The 23,795-nt window shown below is 45.6% G+C and overlaps 1 protein-coding gene across 1 annotated transcript in view; it reads right to left on the reverse strand.

Annotated features, from left to right (window-relative positions):
- Window positions 1-23,795, reverse strand: part of UST (uronyl 2-sulfotransferase) — a 585,268-nt gene that overhangs the window by 310,604 nt on the left and 250,869 nt on the right. The window contains exon 2 of the mRNA XM_075339792.1: window positions 3,192-3,235. Within this exon, the coding sequence (XP_075195907.1) occupies window positions 3,192-3,235 (44 nt within the window). The remainder of the gene's footprint in view (window positions 1-3,191; window positions 3,236-23,795) is intronic.

The following is a 23,795-nucleotide window of genomic DNA, read 5'->3' on the forward strand; positions in this document are numbered from 1 at the left end:
ACGGATGTGCGTCACAAATTCCGTGACCTCAACGACATCGCTTTAGCGATGTCGTACCGTGTAAAGTGGCCTTAAGGCTAGTTTCACACTTGCGTTGTGTGACGGATGCAACGGATACGGATGCGTTGCATATAATGGCATAACGGATGCAACAGATCGTACAAAACAACGGAAAGCTTTTTTTTTTTTTCTTTACAGTTGTACCGGCAGCAGACATTTGTGAACAATCAGCTGATCACCCGGCTGCCGGGCACTCAGCTGAGCGCTCTCAAAAGCCGGTTGCAGGGCAATCAGCTGAGCGCTCTCAAAAGCCGTCTGCCGGGCGCTCAGCTGAGCGCTCTCAAAAGCCGGTTGCCGGGCGATCAGTTGAGCGTTCTCAAAAGCCGGCTGCCGGGCGCTCAGCTGATCATTCAGCCACCGAGAGACAAAATAAAGTTTCTGTGATTAAAAAAAAAAAAAAAAAAAAAAAGATGAGCATGCGCAGTGGAAAAATAAAGGATTCTGCCGCTCAAAAAACGTTACATGCTGCGTTCCTTCCGCCTGGCGGAAGCAGCGCAGTGTCGGCCAGCGGAAGCAACGCGGGTACTTCTGTCACAATCGGTCATCCATACAAGTCTATGGTAAACAGCGGAATCCGTTAACGGATTCCGCTGTTTTCCAAAAGGGCGGATTGCGACTGAAGGAAAAAAACGCAAGTGTGAAACTAGCCTACGATGGTCAGGAGATAAATAATATGTTCAGTGTAAATCCTATAATTTAATAATAAATATATGATAAATACGAACTTAAAGTGTATTGTGCTTATAGTTAGTTTGCTAATTGTATACCACAGTATATGTGTTACACAAAATAAAGCAATGAAAGTACAGTACACTGAACATATTAGATCTAAATGTCAGACTGACCATACATCATGAACGTCCACAGGATAATTACATAGCAAACACCTATGGTATATATGAATACACTGAAGCATATAATATGCAACTACATCGTTACATAGTTACTTAGGTTGAAAAAAGACCTAGGTCCATCTAGTTCAACCTTCCTCCACCAGTTCTACATTTAGTCACTAAGTCATTTATAACCAGCAATGTTTTGTGTACTGAGGAAATCATCCAGCCCTTTTTTGAAAGCTGTTATAGTACCTGCCATTACTACCTCTTGTGGTAGGGCATTCCACAGTCTGACTGCTCTAACTGTAAAGAACCCTTTCCTATTTCGCTGTCGGAATCGCTTTTCTTCCACTCGCAGTGAATGCCCCCTGGTCCTTAGTATTGTCTTCGGAAGAAATAAGTCATGTGCCAGTCCTTTATATTGACCACACATGTATTTATACAAATAAATGAGATCTCCTCTGAGACGTCTTTTTTCTAAGCTAAACATAGCTAACTTTTTCAACCTGTCATCATATGGGAGGCCTTCCATTCCTTGTAGTAGTATAGTCGCCTGCCTTTGAACTGACTCTAACTTCTGAATGTCCTTTTTAAAATGTGGAGCCCAAAACTGAATCCCATATTCCAGATGTGGCCTTACAAGTAATTTATAGAGGGGTAACAATACGTTGGGATCACGGGATCTAATATCTCTTTTTATACACCCTGAAATCTTGTTTGCTTTAGCAGCTGCTGCTTGACATTGAGTGAAGCTGCTCAGCCTATTTGTAATAAGAATACCCATGTCCTTCTCCTGTTCTGTAGTCCTGAATTTACTTCCATTTAATGCATACACAGCTATATGATTACTCTGTCTTAGGTGCATGACTTTACATTTATCAACATTAAATCTCATTTGCCAAGTATCTGCCCATTCTGACATCTTATCTAGATCTTTTTGTAGTATTGTACTATCAAGGACAGTTTTTAATATCCTACATAGTTTGGTGTCATCAGCAAAGACTGACACTTTACTATCAATCCCATCCACAAGGTCATTAATAAAGAGATTAAAAAGAATCGATCCTAGCACAGATCCCTGTGGCACCCCACTGCTGACTATAGCCCATTTAGAGAACGTAGCATTTATTACTACTCTTTGTTTCCTATCTTTTAGCCAATTCCTTACCCAGTTGCATATAGTTTCTCCTAGTCATTCCTTCTGGAGCTTTAAGGCCCTGTCACACACAGAGGTAAATCTTTGGCAGATCTGTGGTTGCAGTGAAATCATGGACATATTGTTCCATTTGTACACAGCCACAAACCTGGCACTGATTGTCCACAATTTCACTGCAACCACAGATCTGCCGCAGATTTATCTCTGTGTGTGACAGGGCCTTTAGTATAAGGCTATTATGTTGTACAGTATCAAATGCCTTTGCAAAGTCCAAATAAATCATATCAGCTGCATTACCAATATCCAGGTTTGCACTTACCCCCTCATAGAACCCCAACAGGTTGGTTAGACACGACTTATCTTTCATGAATCCATGCTGTCTGTCAGTTATTATATTATTTTCTGCAACATATTTTTCCATGTCATCCCTTAAAATGCCCTCAAAAACTTTGCATACTACTGATGTCAGGCTTACTGGACGGTAGTTGCCTGGATCTACCCTCTTACCTTTCTTAAATATCAGTACCACATCAGCAAACCTCCAATCCTGAGGCACCAACCCTGTTACAAGCGAGTCTAAAAAGATGAGATACAGCGGTCTGTTGATTAAGGAGCTCAATTCCCTGAATATTCGTGGATGAATGCCATCTGTCCCTGGGGATTTGTCTACATGCCAGGGACCCCAGGGAATCTCCCCAACGCGCGTTTAAGTGCATGATGTGTAAGGTCCAGCCATCTGCATAATAAATAGGGGCATGTAAATAACGCTGCATGAATCGGTCACCAGCCAGCACAAGTACAGGTACAAAGGGCTACTGGGTGCGTGGAGGGTGTAGGAACAGATGATACAAGGAGGGAAATTGTCCAAATACAGATATGTGTTAGAAAAACCACAAAAGCAGAACGGGTAACTCAGACTAATATTAGCAGAATGGAGTAATTATTTTATGCATATGATAATGTAAATTCTGCCTAAAGAGAATATATTTAAGAGGTTGTCCTACAAACAGCATTTATCACCTATTCACAGGGTGTGCAATGTGGTCAAAGACAGTTTGTAAATTAACATACTTTGGGACAGGGACAATCTTAGATTAACAAACTAAATGAGCATCTGTAAATTTTTCTATTAAAATTACCTTTGGAGTTGGGGGACCATGGTCATCCATGAAAGTGGAGTTACCTGTGAAAAATAAAGAAAATAATAAGACACTATCTTTAATCCGCTGAAAATATTTTGGTGTGAACAATGACTGTACTACTTTATAGAACATCAGATTCTCGGTAGCTCTATCCTCAAAGTAACTTTGCAACACAAGTAGACATCTGGCACTTTTTGTAGACTCAGTTTCAGAATATTTCCATCATTTGCACAGAATGTTAAATCATTACATAGGCAGAATGTAAAACCTTACAGAATATGAAGGTAAAAGTAATTTTGTGTTAAAGGGTTGGTCTCAAAACTAGAGTTTGGTCTTATAATAGTGTACAAATTTATTAATTTGTGCCAATATAACTTGTTTTTAAATCGCCCCTTTTTGCAGCTATGAACCCCCTCCAATGAGGCCCTATATTTTTTCTGCAATTCCCGTTGGATTTGCCCTGTTCCACTTTTTCTAGTCTAGCGCAGTGTAGTCTCATCTTCATGAATACATCCACCATTAGCATAGAGTGAATTCTACATTTAGAATACAATCTATGCAACTATATCCTTTCCATACACAACAGCATAACTTCATGTGTGTTGTTACATCCTTGATATGTTACACTTTCACAGCAAAGATCAACAGTTCTGCACTCTGCTCTGTTTTGCCTCCACATCAGAGCTGAAAATACCTATTGTGGAACTACAGAATATCTGTGACTACCATAACTGAGCTGTGTTCTATGCTTCATGCTGACTGATCAGTAATTTGAAACTGCTAATGCTGTTCATGAATATGGCAGAGGATTATCTTCTGCCATATGCATCAACAGGGGGCATTTGCAGTTTTCCATCATTGAGTCTGCAGCAGGCATAAAACACAGTTCGACTACACTGTTCTTTGAAAATAGTTATTTTAAGTTCTGTTGCGGAGGCAGCCCAGAGCGCAGAACTCTTGATCTTTGCTTGAAACCAATTAAAGAACCAATGATTTAAAAGCATATTTGCCGCTATATTGGTGTGCAATGCCAGAAGATAAAAAACATCCAGCAGACAACTGAATGGTAATATACAGAAGAATATAGTGTATTCAAATTATACACTAAGTCAATGATATGTCAAATATCCGTGTTCGAGGCACATTGGAGCTCAACACAGCATAGCAGAGCTGTTCTGGAAGCCAGTACTATTTACACATTTATCAAAGATTCAACTTCCAGCACAGCTCTGAGTCTTCAACTTAGGCCAGAGTCACACTTGCGAGTGACTTACACGAGAGTCTCGCATCTCATCACCTGGCACAGCCTGCCACTCGCCGGACAGGAGTGGGTCTGCTGCATAGAAATACATGCAGCTGACCCGATCCTGTCTAGAGAGTGGCACGCAATGCGAGACTCACGCAAGTGTGACTTCGGCCTTAGAGAGGTGGGATTAGTCAGGATCACACTGGAAAGGATGGAATGGCCTGCAGAACTGAGAGAAAGCAGTGTGCTGTTGAGAAAGAGTAGTTTTAGCAGTATAAGAGGTATACTTTATTTTATTATTGTTTAAATTGATTTTTACTTAATTGAAAAATATTTTTGAACTTAAACTAAAGTCCATAAGGAACAGAAATGTTGCGGATTATACCTATGAGTTTCCAGAGGTACAATGAACATTTGCAGTAGTTGAAAGGAAGTGTAGAACTTTTTTAAATACGCAGCATGTAAATGTTAAAGCAGTGACTTGTTGCAAATTTATCTTGCGTTCTATTTACAAAATTAATTTGCAGAACATCCATGCATGTAGACTTAGTCTAATGCGAGCGTCACACGGGATGATAAATCGTTCGATCGCATAAGCAATCGCACCCGGCCCCATTGTTTGTGCGTCACTGGCAATTAGTTGCCCGTGGCGCACAAAGTCGTTAACCCCGCCGTCACACGTACTTACCTCCCGGGCGACGTCGCTGTGGGCGGCAAACATCCTCTTCCTGAAGGGGGAGGGACGTTCGGCGTCACAGCGACGTCACACGGCAGCCGGCCAATAGAAGCGGAAAGGCGGAGATGAGTGGGACGTAAACATCCCGCCCACCTCCTTGTTCCGCATTGCCGGCGGGACGCAGGTAAGATGTGTTCGTCGCTCCCGGGGTGTCACACAGAGCAATGTGTGCTGCCACGGGAGCGACGAACAACCGGAGCACAGAAGGATGAACGAGATTATGAAAATGAACTGAACGATGTGTCAATGATGAACGAGAAGGTGAGTATTTCTGTTTGTTCATAGGTGTCACACGGTACGATATCTCTGACGATGCCGGATGTGCGTCACTAACGACGTGGCCCAGACAACATATCGCCAGATATATCGTCTCGTGTGACGCCCGCATAAGACCTTATGCCCACAAGAGTTCTACATACAGAAGCATGTATGGAGGTGCTTAGAGTCCCTTCAGGCTCTCAATTGCCATTACACAATTATTCACTCCTAGAAAGAATAATTCTGTTGGGCTACGTTCTCACAACGAATATTTGGTGAGTATTTTATGTTGCTGGTTTTCTGCATTTACACCTATTACTTGCGGGTTTTTTTTAATTGTGTGTTTGAGTGCCCTATTTTTACGTGCATTTTGCTTGAGTTTTTGACGCTGTATTTTTTTGTCTCTTTTTTATGCCATGTTTTAAATAAAGCTGCTGTGTTATTTAAACTTACTGATATTTGGCCTTGACAAAATTTTATTGATACAGTCAAGTGCAGATTATATGAGTTTTAGTGCAGTGACAGAAATGCACTGAAAACGCATATGAGTGTTTTACCTGGGGACTTTCCACATCTAATGCAATTCTAAAGGAGAAATCAGCAGCATAAAACTCAATTTACGCATAAAAAAACTATGCTACAGTTTTGAAAATACACTGCAGGTGAAAATACGCTACAGAAAAAAACACCGGCATTAGATTTCTATAAATCCCATCCACTTTGCTGGAACTGTAAGATGCTGCATGTTTTTTTCCAGTGAAAATATGCAGTGTCAAAAATGCACCAAAAACTCATTATGGGAATAATGTGGCATTGGTATAAGCATGCTAAACTGGATCCCATCATCTTACAGTAGATCAGGGAAGACTTCCACAAGCAGGGTTCAATGAAAGGCTGAAGTCATTGACTTAAATATTCGGACTTGATATACGATTTATTGATCCTTTTATTCTTGCCTGTAACATGATATACTGTAAGACCTTATTTTACACATACCATCCTATCCCTATGGTAACACAAAGAGATCAGAAGTAAATATGGAACGCAGTGTTTTAATATATTTGGAATATTTAAGCAAAAAGTTCCGATAACCTTTACAAATATCTTACATACTTGGATGCTTAATTATGGTTGTCGTACTGAAAGGTAATTACCATGTCACACATAGAAAAAACAAATCCTATTTCGCAAACTGTTTTAAGCTGAAGTTAAATTATTTATAAAATACATTTCTTGGTCTGATCTGTGTAAGTAGCCTGAAGTCATGAAAACATCAAGCTGTGTTATGCAACATCTCCTTAAATGTGATTATTCACTAAGTGTAATCTGGTGTATTTAGCCTTCCATAACCATTACATGTAAGTATAAGACCTCAAAATCAGGTGTTCATTCACATATAGAATTGAAAGAGACAGATATTTGTATTCTGCTCTTAATTTCAACTCAATCCATCAATCATTTGATATCTCAGTTTATTTCTTTGCATGTGCTCCAACCCAATCTACCCTTTGGCTATATAGCCGAAACCCTAGTGAACTAAATAGTTGCATATCTAGTGAATTAATTTCACTGCTTATAGGGCTTGTCTCTTTTAAAATGTTCTGGTATACCAAAGAGCTGAAGAGGTCTTATAGAGGTTGGCCACTACTTTAACATTGATGGTCTATCCTTAGCATAGGTCATCAATGTTTAATCGTCTGGGGTCCAACAACCCGCATGCCAGCCGATCAGCTGTTCTTGGTGCTGGCGTCAGACTGTGGTTGGAAATGCTCAGTTCTGGAGCTGCCCGTCTTCTGATAGGAGCTGCGGCTGGGTGCGCACATACACTTCCTATTAATTTGAATGTGAGACCGATGTGCAGTACTTGGCTGTGGCCACTATCAGAAGACGAGGAAATCTCCCAAACGGAGCATTTCTGGCTGCCTGCTGCCGCCAACGGCAGTAGAAACAGCTGATTGGTGGAGGTGTCAAACCCTGGCCAATCAGACACTGATGATCTATTCTAAGAATAGGCCATCAATGTAATAAAAATATTTAAATAATTAAGGAGTTGATACACACGGCACTTCTGGGTGGTGCTCAAGTAGGGTCCAACACCGTCTCAAGTAGATGTAGAAACTTGGCACTCAAGATAAATGTGAGTAGTCTTTTATTGAGAAGAACTTGTAGGACCAGCACAAATCCCCAGACGTTTCGGTCAAAGACTTTCATCAGTGTGCATGCAAGGGGTCCTCAGTATGTATAGCAACTTGGCAAATGGCGTAGTCAGGTATGAAGCGGTGTCCACCGCTGTCTATGTGGCATTCACACTGATGAAGGTCTTAGACCAAAACATCTGTGCTTGTGCTGGTCCTACAAGTTCTTTTCAATAAAAGACTATTCATATTTATCTTGAGTGCCAGGTTTCTGTATCTCTTTAGATATTTAACAAAGTTGCTGTTTGCTGCCCCTCGAACAAGTTTGAAAATACTTGCTATAACAATCTTCCATTGGTTATACTGTACATCTTTACATTTGGTTTAAAAGTTGATTGAAAATAGAGATCTACTTTTACAGGGCAACTGGCAATTTTTCCTAAGGGAACCACTGTGGAGATATACAGTATATGCTGTTACAGGTTGTCCTGAACAAAGCAGAAAACCATAAATAGAATTCAGATCAGTTGCGTTATTACACACATTTACACCTCCTACTGTTCAAATAAAAAATAAGATAAGTGTAACAGACAGTAACAAGTTTTTCTTTCTCTTGTAGGTGTAAAAAGACATCCAAATACATTTGTGCAAAATTAATTGACACGATAACCTAAAGGGTACTTTACACGCTGCAACATCGCTAGCGATTGCTAGCTATGTTGAGCGCTATAGCACCTGCCCCGTCTTTCGTGCAATATGTGGTGATCGCTGCCGTAGCAAACATCGCTACGGCAGCGTCACACGCACATACCTTGTCAGCGACGTCGCTGTGACCACCGAACAATCCCTCCTTTAAGGGGGAGGTGTGTTCAGCGTCATAGCGACGTCACTGCGGCGTCACTAAGCGGCCGGCTAATAGAAGCGGAGGGGCGGAGATGAGCGGGACGTAACATCCCGCCCACCTCCTTCCTTATGCATTGCCGGTAGAGGCAGGTAAGGAGATGTGTGATGCCGCAGGAATGACGAACAACATCGCTACGTACGAAACAACGATTTTTGTTTTTTTGACGACCTCTCCAAAACCAACGATTTCTGTCTCTTTTGAGATCGTTTAAGGTTGCTTGTACGTGTTACACGCTGCAATTTCGCTAACGGCGCCGGATGTGCGTCACAAACACCGTGACCCCGACGATAAATTGTTAGCGATATCGCAGCGTGTAAAGTACCCTTAAGTCTTTCTACTGCAGAATATGCATTGGTATCACAGAACAGTTCTCAATAAGACACTATAAAACCAATCGCTACTTTTGTTCAAAAAGTGGTTTTCTAAATGATACGTGTTTGTGATGTGTATTTTTGTCCTGAATATCCATATAGAATGAATTAATGACAAGTCTGTGTGAACTTTACATTACAGTGGTTCAAAGAACAAGAGAAACCACACGACCATACTCCAAGGTGCAAAAGGTGAAATCTTTATTGACATAGGAGTAGGTGCGGGGCGGCACAGAACAAGTGGGGACAGCGAACTTCAATCAATGACCAAGATACATACACAATTGTCAAAGTGATAGATATACAGGTCCATCCATAATGTACTGCAAAAAATCATTTATTCCATGTAACAACATGTCAAGATATAAATGATAAATATATGGACATAAATGTAAGCAGCCACAAGAACAAACTCATATATTAAAGGCAGGGAATAATTTCCCATGAATCCCATCCATATGGGTCCCCTGAAACTAGGGGATACCAAAGTAGATTGGTTAAATTAAGGTGATGTAAAGGGAATGATGAATGCACTTGTAAAATCACACATTTGTGGGCTGACATTCACTGTCCACATATAATATAAAAGACATGCACCATATATCATTGTTTGCAGTTATTGGATATAGGACAAGAATTATACGTATTAACCAGGCTGGGCAAAACCACTGTATAGAGTGAGAGGGAATAATTCCTATATCCCATCCACAAGAGTCCCTAGGTCAAAATCAATGGCCCATATCAGAGTAAAATATCACCATGGTGGTCTATGGAAAGGCTCAGAGGGGCGTGACGAAGGCTTCTCCGCCGAAACGGCCGTCGGGAAGGACACGGACTTTGCCCTCTGACCACTTATTTCCCAGGTACGGTGTATTATCTATCCATCTAACCATGTAGTTTGGAGGTCCCTTCTTTCCACCTCTTTCCATAGACCACCATGGTGATATTTTACTCTGATATGGGCCATTGATTTTGACCTAGGGACTCTTGTGGATGGGATATAGGAATTATTCCCTCTCACTCTATACAGTGGTTTTGCCCAGCCTGGTTGATACGTATAATTCTTGTCCTATATCCAATAACTGCAAACAATGATAGATGGTGCATGTCTTTTATATTATATGTGGACAGTGAATGTCAGCCCACAAATGTGTGATTTTACAAGTGCATTCATCATTCCCTTTACATCACCTTAATTTAACCAATCTACTTTGGTATCCCCTAGTTTCAGGGGTCCCATATGGATGGGATTCATGGGAAATTATTCCCTGCCTTTAATATATGAGTTTGTTCTTGTGGCTGCTTACATTTATGTCCATATATTTATCATTTATATCTTGACATGTTTTTACATGGAATAAATGATTTTTTGCAGTACATTATGGATGGACCTGTATATCTATCACTTTGACAATTGTGTATGTATCTTGGTCATTGATTGAAGTGCGCTGTCCCCACTTGTTCTGTGCCGCCCCGCACCTACTCCTATGTCAATAAAGATTTCACCTTTTGCACCTTGGAGTATGGTTGTGTGGTTTCTCTTGTTCTTCGATATATTTACGACTTATCCTCAGTCCCCATCCATTTTTCTATTCATAGTATGTTCTCTTATGCTCATATATGTGTTTGGTAAATAATGGTGTGGCTGTGGCTTTTTTTGTATATTACAGTGGTTCAGTATAGTCTTCTTGATCTGTAATTATCCTTAAACATTTAAAAAGTAAAATGACAGACCTGCTGATCTAAAAATATTTTAATCCTATGATCCTTTTTCAAATGACTGACTTTGACATTATTCTTTTAAGAAGATTGTAAATTGGTCTCTTAAACCTCAACATTTTGCAGCTCAGAAACAGCCACATCTTATGAGGAGAATGTACACCAGATGGGACCAATCTTTGCAGTGAATTTTTGTGGTATGACAACTTCTCTGCTACATGAAATGCTGGAAATTGACCGTATATATTGCAATCTGAAAATCTTTTCTACTATGTTTTTGTTATGTCAGAAATGGAGATCTTAGTTTTTTAACATTCTATTTAATCGGACATGACAAATTATAGATTTAAAAATTCAAAAAATGTAAATAAGCTACTGCTAATTATTTTCAATTGCTGTATTTAAGAGAATCTGCCACCCTTTTTAGTTTTCTTGAGTTCTTAATATGGGCATAGAGGTTGTATACAGCTGAAATTAGCCATACATGTATGACTCCTGGATGATGGTTTGTTCAGTAAAATTCATCTTTTATATCTTTAATCTCCCAGGCTATGGGGCATTTGCTGCTTGAAGGATAAGGCTATGTGCCCACAGGAAATTAAACCTGAGGATTTATCTGCGGAAAATCCGCAGATTTTCTAGATAAATTCGCAGGTTTCAGCATGTACAAACACTCCCCATGTTATCCTATGGGACATGGGGAGTGCTGTGTCCATGCTGCGGATACGTGTGGCTGCGGAACATGCTGCGGATGTCCCGCAGCCGCACGTAATTTTGCATGTCAATTATTTCTGCGGAATTACCTGCGGAAATCCCAGCCCTCCACTATGGAAAAGTAGGCCGGGACTTCCGCAGGTAAGTCACACGAATGCCTGCAGGTTTACCGCAGCTATTTCGCTGTACTAGCGCAGCTAAAATTAGCTGCGGATTCCGGCGAGCAGCTGCGGTAAACCTGTGGATGTACCTGCGGATATATCTGCAGGTACAAACTCCCGTGGGTACATGGACTAAGGCTATGTGCGCACTAGGCCATTTTACCCACGGATTTACCCGCGGATTTGCTGCGGAAATTTCTTGAGAAATGTCTGCAATCTTTGTGCAGACATTTCCCAGCAAATCCTATGAGGAAAAAAAATAGCTGTGCGCACGCTGCGGATTTTTCTCAAGAAATTTCCTTGAGAAGATTTTCTTGAGAAAATTTCTTGAGAAAATGAGCATGTCAATTCTTTTCCGCAGGTACCTGCGGATTTCTGCAGTACAGCCTGCAAAATCCGCAGTGAACAACCTGCGGGAAAATCGCGGCAAATTCGCGGCTAATCCGCGGCAAATCTGAGGCAAATCCGCATGCGGATTTACCGCAGATTTGGTGTGGATTTTTTCCGGAGGTCTGGAAATCTTACACTCCCAGAAGTTTCTCAAGAAATTTTCTTGAGAAACTTCACATTTCTAGTGCGCACAAAGCCTAAGGCTGAAACCTGCGGATTTATCTGGAAAATCCAGAAAATATGCAGATTTTCCACAGATGAATGCGCAGATTTAATTTCCCCTGGGCACATAGCCTTAGAAATCCCGCACCTGCACATTCTGCTTGCTGTCTCTCCCCTGCACTGTACCGCCCTTCTTTGTACATAGGCTTCAGTTTTGATGTGCACAGGCACTGGCGAGTCAGTGCTGCTACACAGTGCAGGGGAGTGACGGCAGACAGAATGCACATGCGTGGGATTTCCGTACACGCACCTAATGTTACAGGCATACTAAAGAGAAGGGGAGGAGGAATCTTGTATAATAAAGACCAGAGGCAGGCTTATCTTTCACACCCCATAGCATAGAAGATATACAAGATATAAAAGAGGATTTTACTAAAATGACCCCACATGTACGAGGCATACAGGTATAGATAGTTTCACCTTTATACCACCTGTATGCCCATCTATATATATAATTGCCTTATTCTGTCTGTCTGTCTATCTGTCTGTCTGTGTCTGTCTGTCTGTCTTGCTCCAAAATTGTGTCCTTACGGTGACACAAAGCTGATTGGCCGCTGGGCTCGCCATGGCCCCGCCCCCCGCACAGATTGGCCGCTCGCCCAGGCTGCGCCCCCACACGGATTGGCCGGCCGCTCGCCCAGGCTCCGCCGCCCCCACAGATTGGCCTCTCGCCCCGGCACTCTGCAGGCATTGGCAACTCGGCCACGCCCCGCCCCCCTCACGCAATGCACGCTAGCTCTGGCCCCGCCCCCCCACGCATTCCCCGAACCGACACGGTCAGGGAGCCACGACTACCAGGTGAGTACTGTACCCCTGGGAGCCCACATCAGCGTATGCCGCCAAACCAGCAGACACATACCCTCGCATTGCTGGGGCTGGCCGGCGTATGCTGGTGTGGGCTCCCGTGCGAGCGGGGGACGAGATACGCTGGTAACCATGGTAGCATAGTTACCAGCGCATCAAGGTCCTGCAGCGGCGGAAAATACACACACGCACACACATAACAGCACACACACACACATACAGACACACATCAGATCATACTCGCTCTCACACACACACACCTCACACACACACACCTCACACACACATCACATCGCATCCACATACTCACAACATCCTGGGATATCGCTTGCTTCTCGGCGGCGATACTGTGCTGGGAGCTTCCAGGACCTGCCGGAGGATCACATGGCCAGAAGCATGTGGTATCTCCGGATGTTGTGAGTATAAGCGCGTATGTGCGATATCGTCAATGTGTGTGTGCGTGAGTGTATGCGATCGGGTGTGTGTGAGTGTATGCGATCGGGTGTGTGTGAGTGTATGCGATCGGGTGTGTGTGAGTGTATGCGATCGGGTGTGTGTGAGTGTATGCGATCGGGTGTGTGTGAGTGTATGCGATCGGGTGTGTGAGTGTCGGCAGAGGAGCACGGCGTGCTGGAGGAGGCTGGGAGGAGAGAGGCTGATCCTGGGGAAGGCTGGGATGGGGAGGCTGAGAGAAGAGAAGCTGATGCTGGGGGAGGCTGAGGCTGGGGTAGGCTGGGAGGAGAGAGGCTGATGCTGGGGACCGAAAAGGCTGATGCTGGGAGGAGAGAGGATGATGCTGGGGGAGGCTGAGGCTGGGGTAGGCTGGGAGGAGAGAGGCTGATGCTGGGAGGAGAGAGGCTGATGCTGGGAGGAGAGAGGCTGATGCTGGGGGAGGCTGAGGCTGGGGTAGGCTGGGAGGAGAGAGGCTGATGCTGGGAAGAGAGAGGCTGATGCTGGCAGGAGAGAGGCTGATGCTGGGGGAGGCTGAGGCTGGGGTAGGCTGGGAGGAGAGAGGCTGATGCTGGGAGGAGAGAGGCTGATGCTGGGAGGAGAGAGGCTGATGCTGGGGGAGGCTGAGGCTGGGGTAGGCTGGGAGGAGAGAGGCTGATGCTGGGAGGAGAGAGGCTGATGCTGGGGGAGGCTGAGGCTGGGGTAGGCTGGGAGGAGAGAGGCTGATGCTGGGAGGATAGAGGCTGATGCTGGGAAGAGAGAGGCTGATGCTGGGGACAGAAAAGGCTGATGCTGGGAGGAGAGAGGCTGATGCTGGGATGAGAGAGGCTGATGCTGGGGACAGAGAGGCTGATGCTGGGGACAGAGAGGCTGATGCTGCGGGTAGAGAGGCTGATGCTGCGGGTAGAGAGGCTGATGCTGGGAGGAGAGAGGCTGATGCTGCGGGTAGAGAGGCTGATGCTGGTGCAGCATGGGGGATGGAGCACAATGGGGGTTGCGCAGCATGGGGGATGGAGCACGTTTGGGAGTGTGCAACATGGCGGATGGAGCACGTTTGGGAGTGCGCAGCATGGCGGATGGAGCACGTTTGGGAGTGTGCAGCATGGCGGATGGAGCACGTTTGGGAGTGCGCAGCATGGCGGATGGACCACGTTTGGGAGTGCGCAGCATGGCGGATGGAGCACGTTTGGGAGTGCGCAGCATGGCGGATGGAGCACGTTTGGGAGTGCGCAGCATGGCGGATGGAGCACGTTTGGGAGTGCGCAGCATGGCGGATGGACCACGTTTGGGAGTGTGCAGCATGGCGGATGGAGCACGTTTGGGAGTGCGCAGCATGGCGGATGGAGCACGTTTGGGAGTGCGCAGCATGGCGGATGGAGCACGTTTGGGAGTGCGCAGCATGGGGGATGCAGCACGATGGGGACTGCGGAGTATGGCGGATGGAGCACGTTTGGGAGTGCGCAGCATGGCGGATGGACCACGTTTGGGAGTGCGCAGCATGGCGGATGGAGCACGTTTGGGAGTGCGCATCATGGCGGATGGAGCACGTTTGGGAGTGCGCAGCATGGGAGATGGAGCACGATGGGGGGTGCGCAGCATAGGGGATGGAGCACGATGGGGAGTGCGCTGCATGGGGGATGGAGCACGATGGGGAGTGCGGAGTATGGCGGATGGAGCACGTTTGGGAGTGCGCAGCATGGCTGATGGAGCACGTTTGGGAGTGCGCAGCATGGTGGATGGAGCACGTTTGGGAGTGCGCAGCATGGCGGATGGCGCACGTTTGGGAGTGCACAGCATTGGAGATGGAGCACGATGGGGGGTGCGCAGCATAGGGGATGGAGCACGATGGGGAGTGCGCTGCATGGGGGATGGAGCACGATGGGGAGTGCGCTGCATGGGGGATGGAGCACGATGGGAAGTGCACACCTCCCCCCGACACACACACACACACGCGCGCGCACTGCACAACACACCACACACACACACTGGGAACCACAAACAACTGCCCTACACAGACACCCACACACACAGACAACGCTGTACACACACAACACCCAACACACAAACACCGCGGCACACACAAATATACGCACATACCGCACAACACACACATTGCACAAAACATACCTCCCCCCAAAACACACCACACACACACAAACCGCGCAACACACACACACACAACGCTACAGACACACAGCGCTCCACAAACAACGCAACACACATACAACACCGCTCTCACCCCCCGTCACACCTAGACAACACCCAGAACATGTACAGCTCCTACACAAACACTTGGTAACTACACACAACAACATCTATATATGTATGTATATATATATATATTGTGATATAATCACTGGTACTATGCTGAGAGGGTTAAGGTGTGTTACCTGGGCCGGCTCTGTTGCGGACAGCTAATGAGATAGGTGGGACGGCTGTTCACCATATCTCCACCTCGGGGTGTGGTCCCAGGGATGAAAGTCAGGCCTCTGGACACACTCAGGGCCCTGCACTGAAGTTCCTGTGCTGGAGGAAGTAGCTGGGTGTATTGATGGGTGGAGGTGAGGAAACAGCATCTGAGAAGGCTCTGCAGGGACTTGTGGACTGAACATAACCTGAAGGGCTGAGGTTTGGGAATGTACCTGTTTTCCTGCCTGTACATGCCATGTGATGTCCGTACCAGCGCGGTGCTTTATGAAGTGGAATAAAGCAGGCTGTGATCTTAAGAAACTGAGCCTCCTGTGTCTACCTGAAGCCCTCATGCTGAGCGAGTAACCCCCTATGTTGCAAGGTGCAACGTCACATATGGTGTCTCGAATGCGGGCATGCGGTCTGGTTGCTAGGGGCAACGCAGCCTGGTTGCTAGGGGCAACGGCCTAGGACATATTTCTGTGGATACGGACTGCTTGCGGTGGATCGGCGGGTCCACGAGAATATTTTGGCGCGGTTTGCGGTGGATCGGCGGGTCCACGAACAGGGACAGCGCTCTCAAGCACCTGGTGGTGAATCAGCAGGTCGTTGGGGACCCGTGCTGCAGTGGCGAGAGTCCAGCGACTGGAGGTTCCAGGCCAGCCGGAATTGCAAGGCCCTGCTTGGTGAGCAGTGATACACCACAGGCTGGAGATCCTGGTTGTACGGGCGGTACAACCCGGAAAGGTTAGTGGTTCTCTAACCCCCCCCCTGTCTTTGACCACCGGGTATTACCCATTGGAGCGCCCCTCCTGTTCCTCTTTTCGTTGCAGCATGGAGGAGCTCCTGAACCAGCTGCTGCAGAGCCAGCAGCACCAACAGCATGTGCCTGGAGGTCCAGTGACAGCAGTGGGGGCTAAAAGCCAAAAAGAGGGAATGGTCCCTGCAGACGTTGTGGAGGAGCTGTACCAGTTCCTGGTGCAGGGACAGCAGGAGCTGTCAGTGTGCAGCGATGTGGCAGACATGGACCAGTTTGGCCGTTCCCTTCGGGGGCCGGTATGGACACTGGGTGCCCAGGGAGATAAGGGCGAACGGTGTGAACTGGGGGCTAAGGACGTTGCATGGAAACCCCAAAAGGGGGCGGAGTCCCAAAAAGGGGTGGTTGCCCAAAAGGGGGCGGAGTCCCAAAAAGGGGTGGTTGCCCAAAAGGGGGCGGAGTCCCAAAAAGGGGTGGTTGCCCAAAAGGGGGCGGAGTCCCAAAAAGGGGTGGTTGCCCAAAAGGGGGCGGAGTCCCAAAAAGGGGTGGTTGCCCAAAAGGGGGCGGAGTCCCAAAAAGGGGTGGTTGCCCAAAAGGGGGCGGAGTCCCGGAACGGGGTAGTTACCCAACAGGGGGCGGAGCCTCAGAAAGCGATGGTGACCCACCAGGGGGTGGAGCAGTTACAAGCCAAACAGGTAGACTATAGCAAGGGGCAATGGGGTTCGCCTTACATATGTCCTACCTGCGGTATAGGCTATCCATCCAGTATGAGGCCACAGAAGTGCTCCGTGGACTTGAATGGGCTACGTGTGTCTGGTCTGTTAGACCCGGGGAGCCGGTTGACCTTAGTTAGACCCATGTCTGATCTCCATGTGATGGTGGGTAGGACGATAGAAGGAAGTTGTGTGCATGGGACCACTAAAGTATATCCTCTGGCCAGGGTGATGATTCAAACGGCCAAACGTTTGGGACGCCCTGATGTGGGTGTAGCGCCAGATCTGTTATATCCGGTTATCATAGGACGGGACTTTGAGCTCTTTCAGGATTTATGGAAGACAGAGGCCGGGACCGATTGCACAGGAATGAGTCGGCCCTCGCCTAAGAAAGCCTCTTTTCCGTATGAGGTTATACAGATTCCCTGTGGGATATTGGGGTGCAATGAGGAGATGGTACCTCCACATAAGGACTGTCAAGAGTTAGGGGTGACCATGACGTCTCCAAAAGGAAGTGACAGTGTGACCACTACAGTTATAGTAGCTCCAGAAAAGGGGGCCGACATCTGGTTAAGTGGGGACGTGTTAGTCCAGGACACCAGGGGGAGTGACGATGACTCCAGTAAAGACACTGACTCCAGAAAGGTGACAAGCAAGTACAGTGAGGTACAGAAGTGTGAGAAGGGGAAAACTTCCTCCCGACGCCGAAGACGTAATAAGCGCCGAGAGGTGGCACAGTGTATGTCGCCTGAGGGTGCAGAGAAAGTGAAATACTTGGGTAATGAAAACACGTTGCCAGTAGCAACTGCTACGGTAGAGTCAGACAGTGATATCCCACAAAAGAAAAAGGAATCAAAGACTGAACTGACACATTGTCACGACAAAAATCAGCAGGGTGAAATTGCAGGGAAGGAACCGACCAAAGAAGTAATGGCGGTGTCTCCTATAATTTCCAAGCATGAAGCTGGTGGTCTGTCGGATGAAAGCACTGTAGGAGATGAAATCCAACAGAGTAATACAGGAGACGGAATCCTGGACAGTATTGGTGGAGTACAAATCCACAAAGGTCCTGGTGAGCAGACCGGTAAGCCACCCAGTGTTGAAGTGATATATGTTGAAAATAGTGCCAAGGTTCTAAGAAGAACAGAGTGCCGTGCTGAAGGGCGTAACACCCTGGTAGAAGGCGATGCTGTAAACTCCCAAGAGAAGGCAGAGGGTGACACTGCAGAGACCCAAGTGGAAGTTGGAGGGAATGCAGTGAAGTCCCAAGACACAGCAGGTGCTGTAAAAGCGGAAAGAGCCTCTGAGGAAGAGGTGAAGTCTGGACGTGAGGTCACATCAGAAGCTGAGAGCCTGACTGACTCAGTGGGTAAGACCAAGATCGCAGACAAGAAGATTGGTTCAGCTAAGAGCCTGAAACCCGAAGGCTCTGAGGCCGGGGCGGAACCTGAGGCGTGTGTAACTCAACAGGTGAAGCCTTTGGCGGAGAATTCGGAGGAAGGAAGCAGACCAGTCTTCAAGTACCGGATAGACGTGCCGGAAGACTTAAGAGAAGCCTGTGCCAGTGAGAAGGTGCATGAGAGATTCCAGAAGGCAGTAGGAGCCTGTAAAATGTACTTCGCCGCAGAGACTAATCAGTTGGTGGTGTGCTCTTTCAGTGATGTCACAAAGAAGCGAGTGGCAATCCTGAGTGACATGCACCTACGGTGTCTTCGTACGAAGTGGCTCATCACTGCAAAGAAGGATGAAGACACCAGACGCTTGGCGCAGCTGACCGCAGGCTTTCAAGAAGTGGTGGTTGTGAAGAAAGCATTAATTGGACTGGCATTGAGAGCACTAAGAAATAATATTAAGCAAGCCAGGAAGGTTCCAGGTGTCACAGCTGTGCATTTAGATAAAGACAGTGGAACATTTCGTATCTATGGGACAACTGCAGAAGCGGTAAAGACAGCTCGCCGGTTATTGGAGTTTGTGGAAGAGATCATTCAAGTGCCCAAAGAGATGGTTATGAGGCTTATTGGACGACATGGAAGAGCCATGCAGGAGATGGTTGATAAGACCGGTGTGACGACATTAAGAATTGATATTCATAACGAAGCCAGGAGGCCCTGTGAAGTCGGTATGGTTCCATGTACCATTGTGGGCACAACTGGATGTGTTGAAGATCTACGAGCCCTCCTAGAATACCGTTTGGGATACCTGGAAGAGTTAAAACAATTGAATCGAGAAAGACGGAAGATTGCAAACCAACTTCGCCAAGTTGGTGTAGTTTGGCGACCATATAGGGGCTATGGCCCCGAAGAGAAAGGTGGCCCGCTCGATGAACGTGTTGCTTCAGAGGGCAAAAGCAAGTCCAATGGTAAAAGGAGCCAGGGTCATAGAGGACCCAGGTATTCATCGGGCTATAGCACAGACTCTGAACGGTCTCAGTCCTGTGAGACACAATCCAAAGGACTGAATGAAAGTAGCGATGGGTCGTTAGCCAATGTCGTTGACAGGAGAGTGCACAATCCGAGAAGCAGACGACGATGCCCGGGTGGAAGAGCCCACGATAGATTTATACACAGACCCTGCGGAGGGCCTGGTTATGGCGCCTCTTCTGGCAGTTCACCGCTGATGCCCCTCGATAGTGACCCCTCTAGTGGTCGGGATAGCTCAGGGTTAGACAGAACGGTAGTATCGACTGGGAGAGAGACTCTCTCCTACACTGACCGTGGGTGGCAGCCTTGGAGAGCTGGGACTGACCAGGGGGCGTATGAGAGAGTTCGCTGGGGAGGGTCCGGTGACTGTGACGGACGGTACGTCAATGGCTGTAGTCCGGGGCGGACGGAGCGGGTGCTCTTGTCCGCTATGTCTAGGTGCCAAAACCCTCCGGCTTTGGGCAGAGGGGGAGGATATGTGATATAATCACTGGTACTATGCTGAGAGGGTTAAGGTGTGTTACCTGGGCCGGCTCTGTTGCGGACAGCTAATGAGATAGGTGGGACGGCTGTTCACCATATCTCCACCTCGGGGTGTGGTCCCAGGGATGAAAGTCAGGCCTCTGGACACACTCAGGGCCCTGCACTGAAGTTCCTGTGCTGGAGGAAGTAGCTGGGTGTATTGATGGGTGGAGGTGAGGAAACAGCATCTGAGAAGGCTCTGCAGGGACTTGTGGACTGAACATAACCTGAAGGGCTGAGGTTTGGGAATGTACCTGTTTTCCTGCCTGTACATGCCATGTGATGTCCGTACCAGCGCGGTGCTTTATGAAGTGGAATAAAGCAGGCTGTGATCTTAAGAAACTGAGCCTCCTGTGTCTACCTGAAGCCCTCATGCTGAGCGAGTAACCCCCTATGTTGCAAGGTGCAACGTCACAATATATATATATATATAACAAAAATCATACATGAACTACACAATACGTAAATTCTAGAATACCCGATGCGTAGAATCGGGCCACCTTCTAGTCTAATATATAAAGCTGAATGTGTGTATGTATGTCCGGGATTGGCATCTGCACCGTCGCAGCTACAGACACAAAAGTTTGCACACTCACACGTCTGGACCCCGAGAGTGTCATAAGCTATGTTGTGAGGTGAAATTTTAACCTCGCGCGTTCCAATTTACTAATCAATTTTGACCCTATCTACATAATGGGGAAAAAATGAAACGAAAAGTGTATCTGCACCGTCACATTTACAATCACGAAATTTTGCACAGACATCTCATGTGACCCAGGGAACATCGTAGATTATGTTTTAACAAGAAAATGTAACCCCGCGTTTTACAGTTATGCTCCAAACAACATGCCTCCATTAAAGTAAATGGAGCCTGGAACTATAGGTTATTAGTAGGAGCTGTGATTGGTTGCTATAGGAACAAAAGACGTCCATAGTATAAGAAGCTTATGTTTGAGGTAATAAGATGTCGGTGGGGAGACGGATAGAGAGAGACAGAAAAAGACAGACAGAGAGAGAGACAGACAGGGAAAGAGACAGAGAGATAGAGACAGACAGGGAAAGAGATAGACAGAGACAAACGGTGAAAGAGACAGAGACAGACGGTGAAAGAGACAGACAGAGACAGACCTGGAAAGAGACAGACCTGGAAAGAGACAGACCGGGAAAGAGACAGATGAGGAAAGAGACAGATGGGGAAAGAGATAGATGGGGAAAGAGACAGACAGATATGCAGACAGGGACAGAGACAGGCAGACAGGGAAGGAGGAGACAGACAAAGATAGATGGGGAAAGACACAGACCTTGATAGAGAAAGACGGGGAAAGAGACAGAGAAATAGAGACAGACAAGGAAAGAGACAGACAGAGACAGGCAGACAGGGAAAGAGTCAGACAGGGAAAGACACAGACAAAGAGATGGGGAGACAGACGGGGAAAGAGACAGACGGGGAAAGAAACAGAGAGATAGAGACAGACAAAGAGATGGAGACAGGCAGATGAGGAAAGAGACAGACGGGGAAAGAGACAGACGGGGAAAGAGACAGATGGAGAAAGAGACAGACAGGGAAAGAGACAGGCGGGGAAAGAGACAGACGGGGAAAGAGACAGGCAGAGACAGACGGGGAAAGAGACAGACAGAGACAGATGGGGAAAGAGACAGATGGAGAAAGAGACAGACTAGGAAAGAGGCAGACCTGGAAAGAGGCAGACCTGGAAAGAAGCAGACCTGGAAAGAGACAGAAGGGGAAAGAGACAGAGACAGACGGGAAAAGAGACAGACCTGGAAAGAGACAGACCTGGAAAGAGACAGATGGAGCACATTACTTGGCCAATTTAGTTAAATCTGTGTGGAATATCTGTGGTGTTGAAATATATGTTGTGAAATGCTTCTATTAGCTTAGTTTTTGCCTTTTAATAATTATATTTCTATTTGTTTTGTGTTTTTTGTGTGCAGAATAATTTTTTGTTAATACATTCTATTTTGTTAACAGCAGTAATTAACCCGGGCGAAGCCGGGTAGTACAGCTAGTATTAACTTAAAAAACTCAAAAGGGTAACAGATTCCCTTTAATATAAATTTACCATCCAAAGTATTTTATTCCACAGATATTGAATTTTGCACTGCATGGACTTCTATTCTGTGTAGTAGCATTTGAATTTTATCTTTTTTCCCCTGTATTATATTTGTGATGCATTTTACAGTAACACAAAGAGATCTTAGCTTTGGACCTGATATCAGGAAAATAATTTCATATACTTTTGTCCAATCTAAAAGAGTTGTTGAACAGAATTTCAATAATTTTATATTCAAGAACTTTATTTGCCACATCCTTGAATGTCACCTAAACCTGTTTATAGCTTGCATTTGTCCCAGTTTCTGTGTAACCATGAATTTCTAGGCATTATGACATTTAAAATAATATCTACTGCTATGAAATATGAATACTGTGGCTCAGCAGACCCTCCAGCAGAAAATTAAATGTTAACTATCTTTTCTTTTATAGATTTGCTAAATGGGTAAAAATGGAGTTGGCTATACTTATTTTAGAGTGTACAAAAAATATAAATCCGCTCACCGTAAGGATATAGGCTTCAAAATGTTTTGCATTCGCTACTAATAATTGTAGTGCTTACCATACATATAGCTACACATAATACAAACAGACATTAGAAGCACACCATAGTAGTTGCATGAATTAGTAATGTTGCATACATGTTGAAGGATGATTGGTACATAGTAATACATGACCCCATGCGATGCTCTGCAACATCCAATATCATGGATTGTATTAATGATAATTTATTCAAGCACTGAAAATTACTATTGCTGCTTGTAATTACTGATTATTTGATTTAGTTCACAAATAATATAATGCTGGAGGACTTAATGCCCTATGTGAAGTATACTGGAATACTGGAAGGTAATGGAATGGGGCCACTTTGGTAGGAGATCTCCGCATAGTGTGCAATCAATTATACAGCTGTATAAATGAAAGAGTTATGTGAAATCAAAACAATTTGTTATAACAATATACTGGTATTAATCAGAATGTCTTCAATATGTTTAAAATATCTCTTTTATCTTCCCAAATGATAATAATTTGTAGTTTCAAACCATAGTGATGAAGATATGAAGGCTGTGGACATCTTTGTATAGAATTTTATAATTGTTCATTCACTTTGTAAATGCAAAGTTGAGTAAGTAAATAGTCTTTATTAAAACTTTCTACAATTGTGTTGCTATGTTTACGTAATTTCTTCATATAGCTAGCTATGCATCTGCATCCGAAAAATATCCAAGAGCACACTGCCCCTAGTTTAATGGACTCTTTTTATGTAAAAAAAAAAAAACTATATAAAATATATTTATAGCCTTTAAAGGGAACCAACCACCAGGTTTTTGCCCTATAAACTAAAGGCAGTGTCATAATGGCACTAGGATGCTTATTAAAATGATACCTTCAATTGAGAAACCTGAGGCTTGAATGCTGAATAATCCTTTCTCAACCCTTCAGAAATCACGTAACTTGGGCACAGGCTTGAACAATGGGGCGGAACTTTGTGGGTCATGTCCTCTGTACTGATTACTCCTCCTGCCTTGTCTCTTTTTCTTTATTTAAATTTTCCAACCCCGCTATTACCGCTGTGACAGCACATGCGCATTGCTATGG

The sequence above is a fragment of the Anomaloglossus baeobatrachus genome, chromosome 3 (genome assembly GCF_048569485.1).
Source record: "Anomaloglossus baeobatrachus isolate aAnoBae1 chromosome 3, aAnoBae1.hap1, whole genome shotgun sequence".
NCBI lineage: Eukaryota > Metazoa > Chordata > Amphibia > Anura > Aromobatidae > Anomaloglossus > Anomaloglossus baeobatrachus.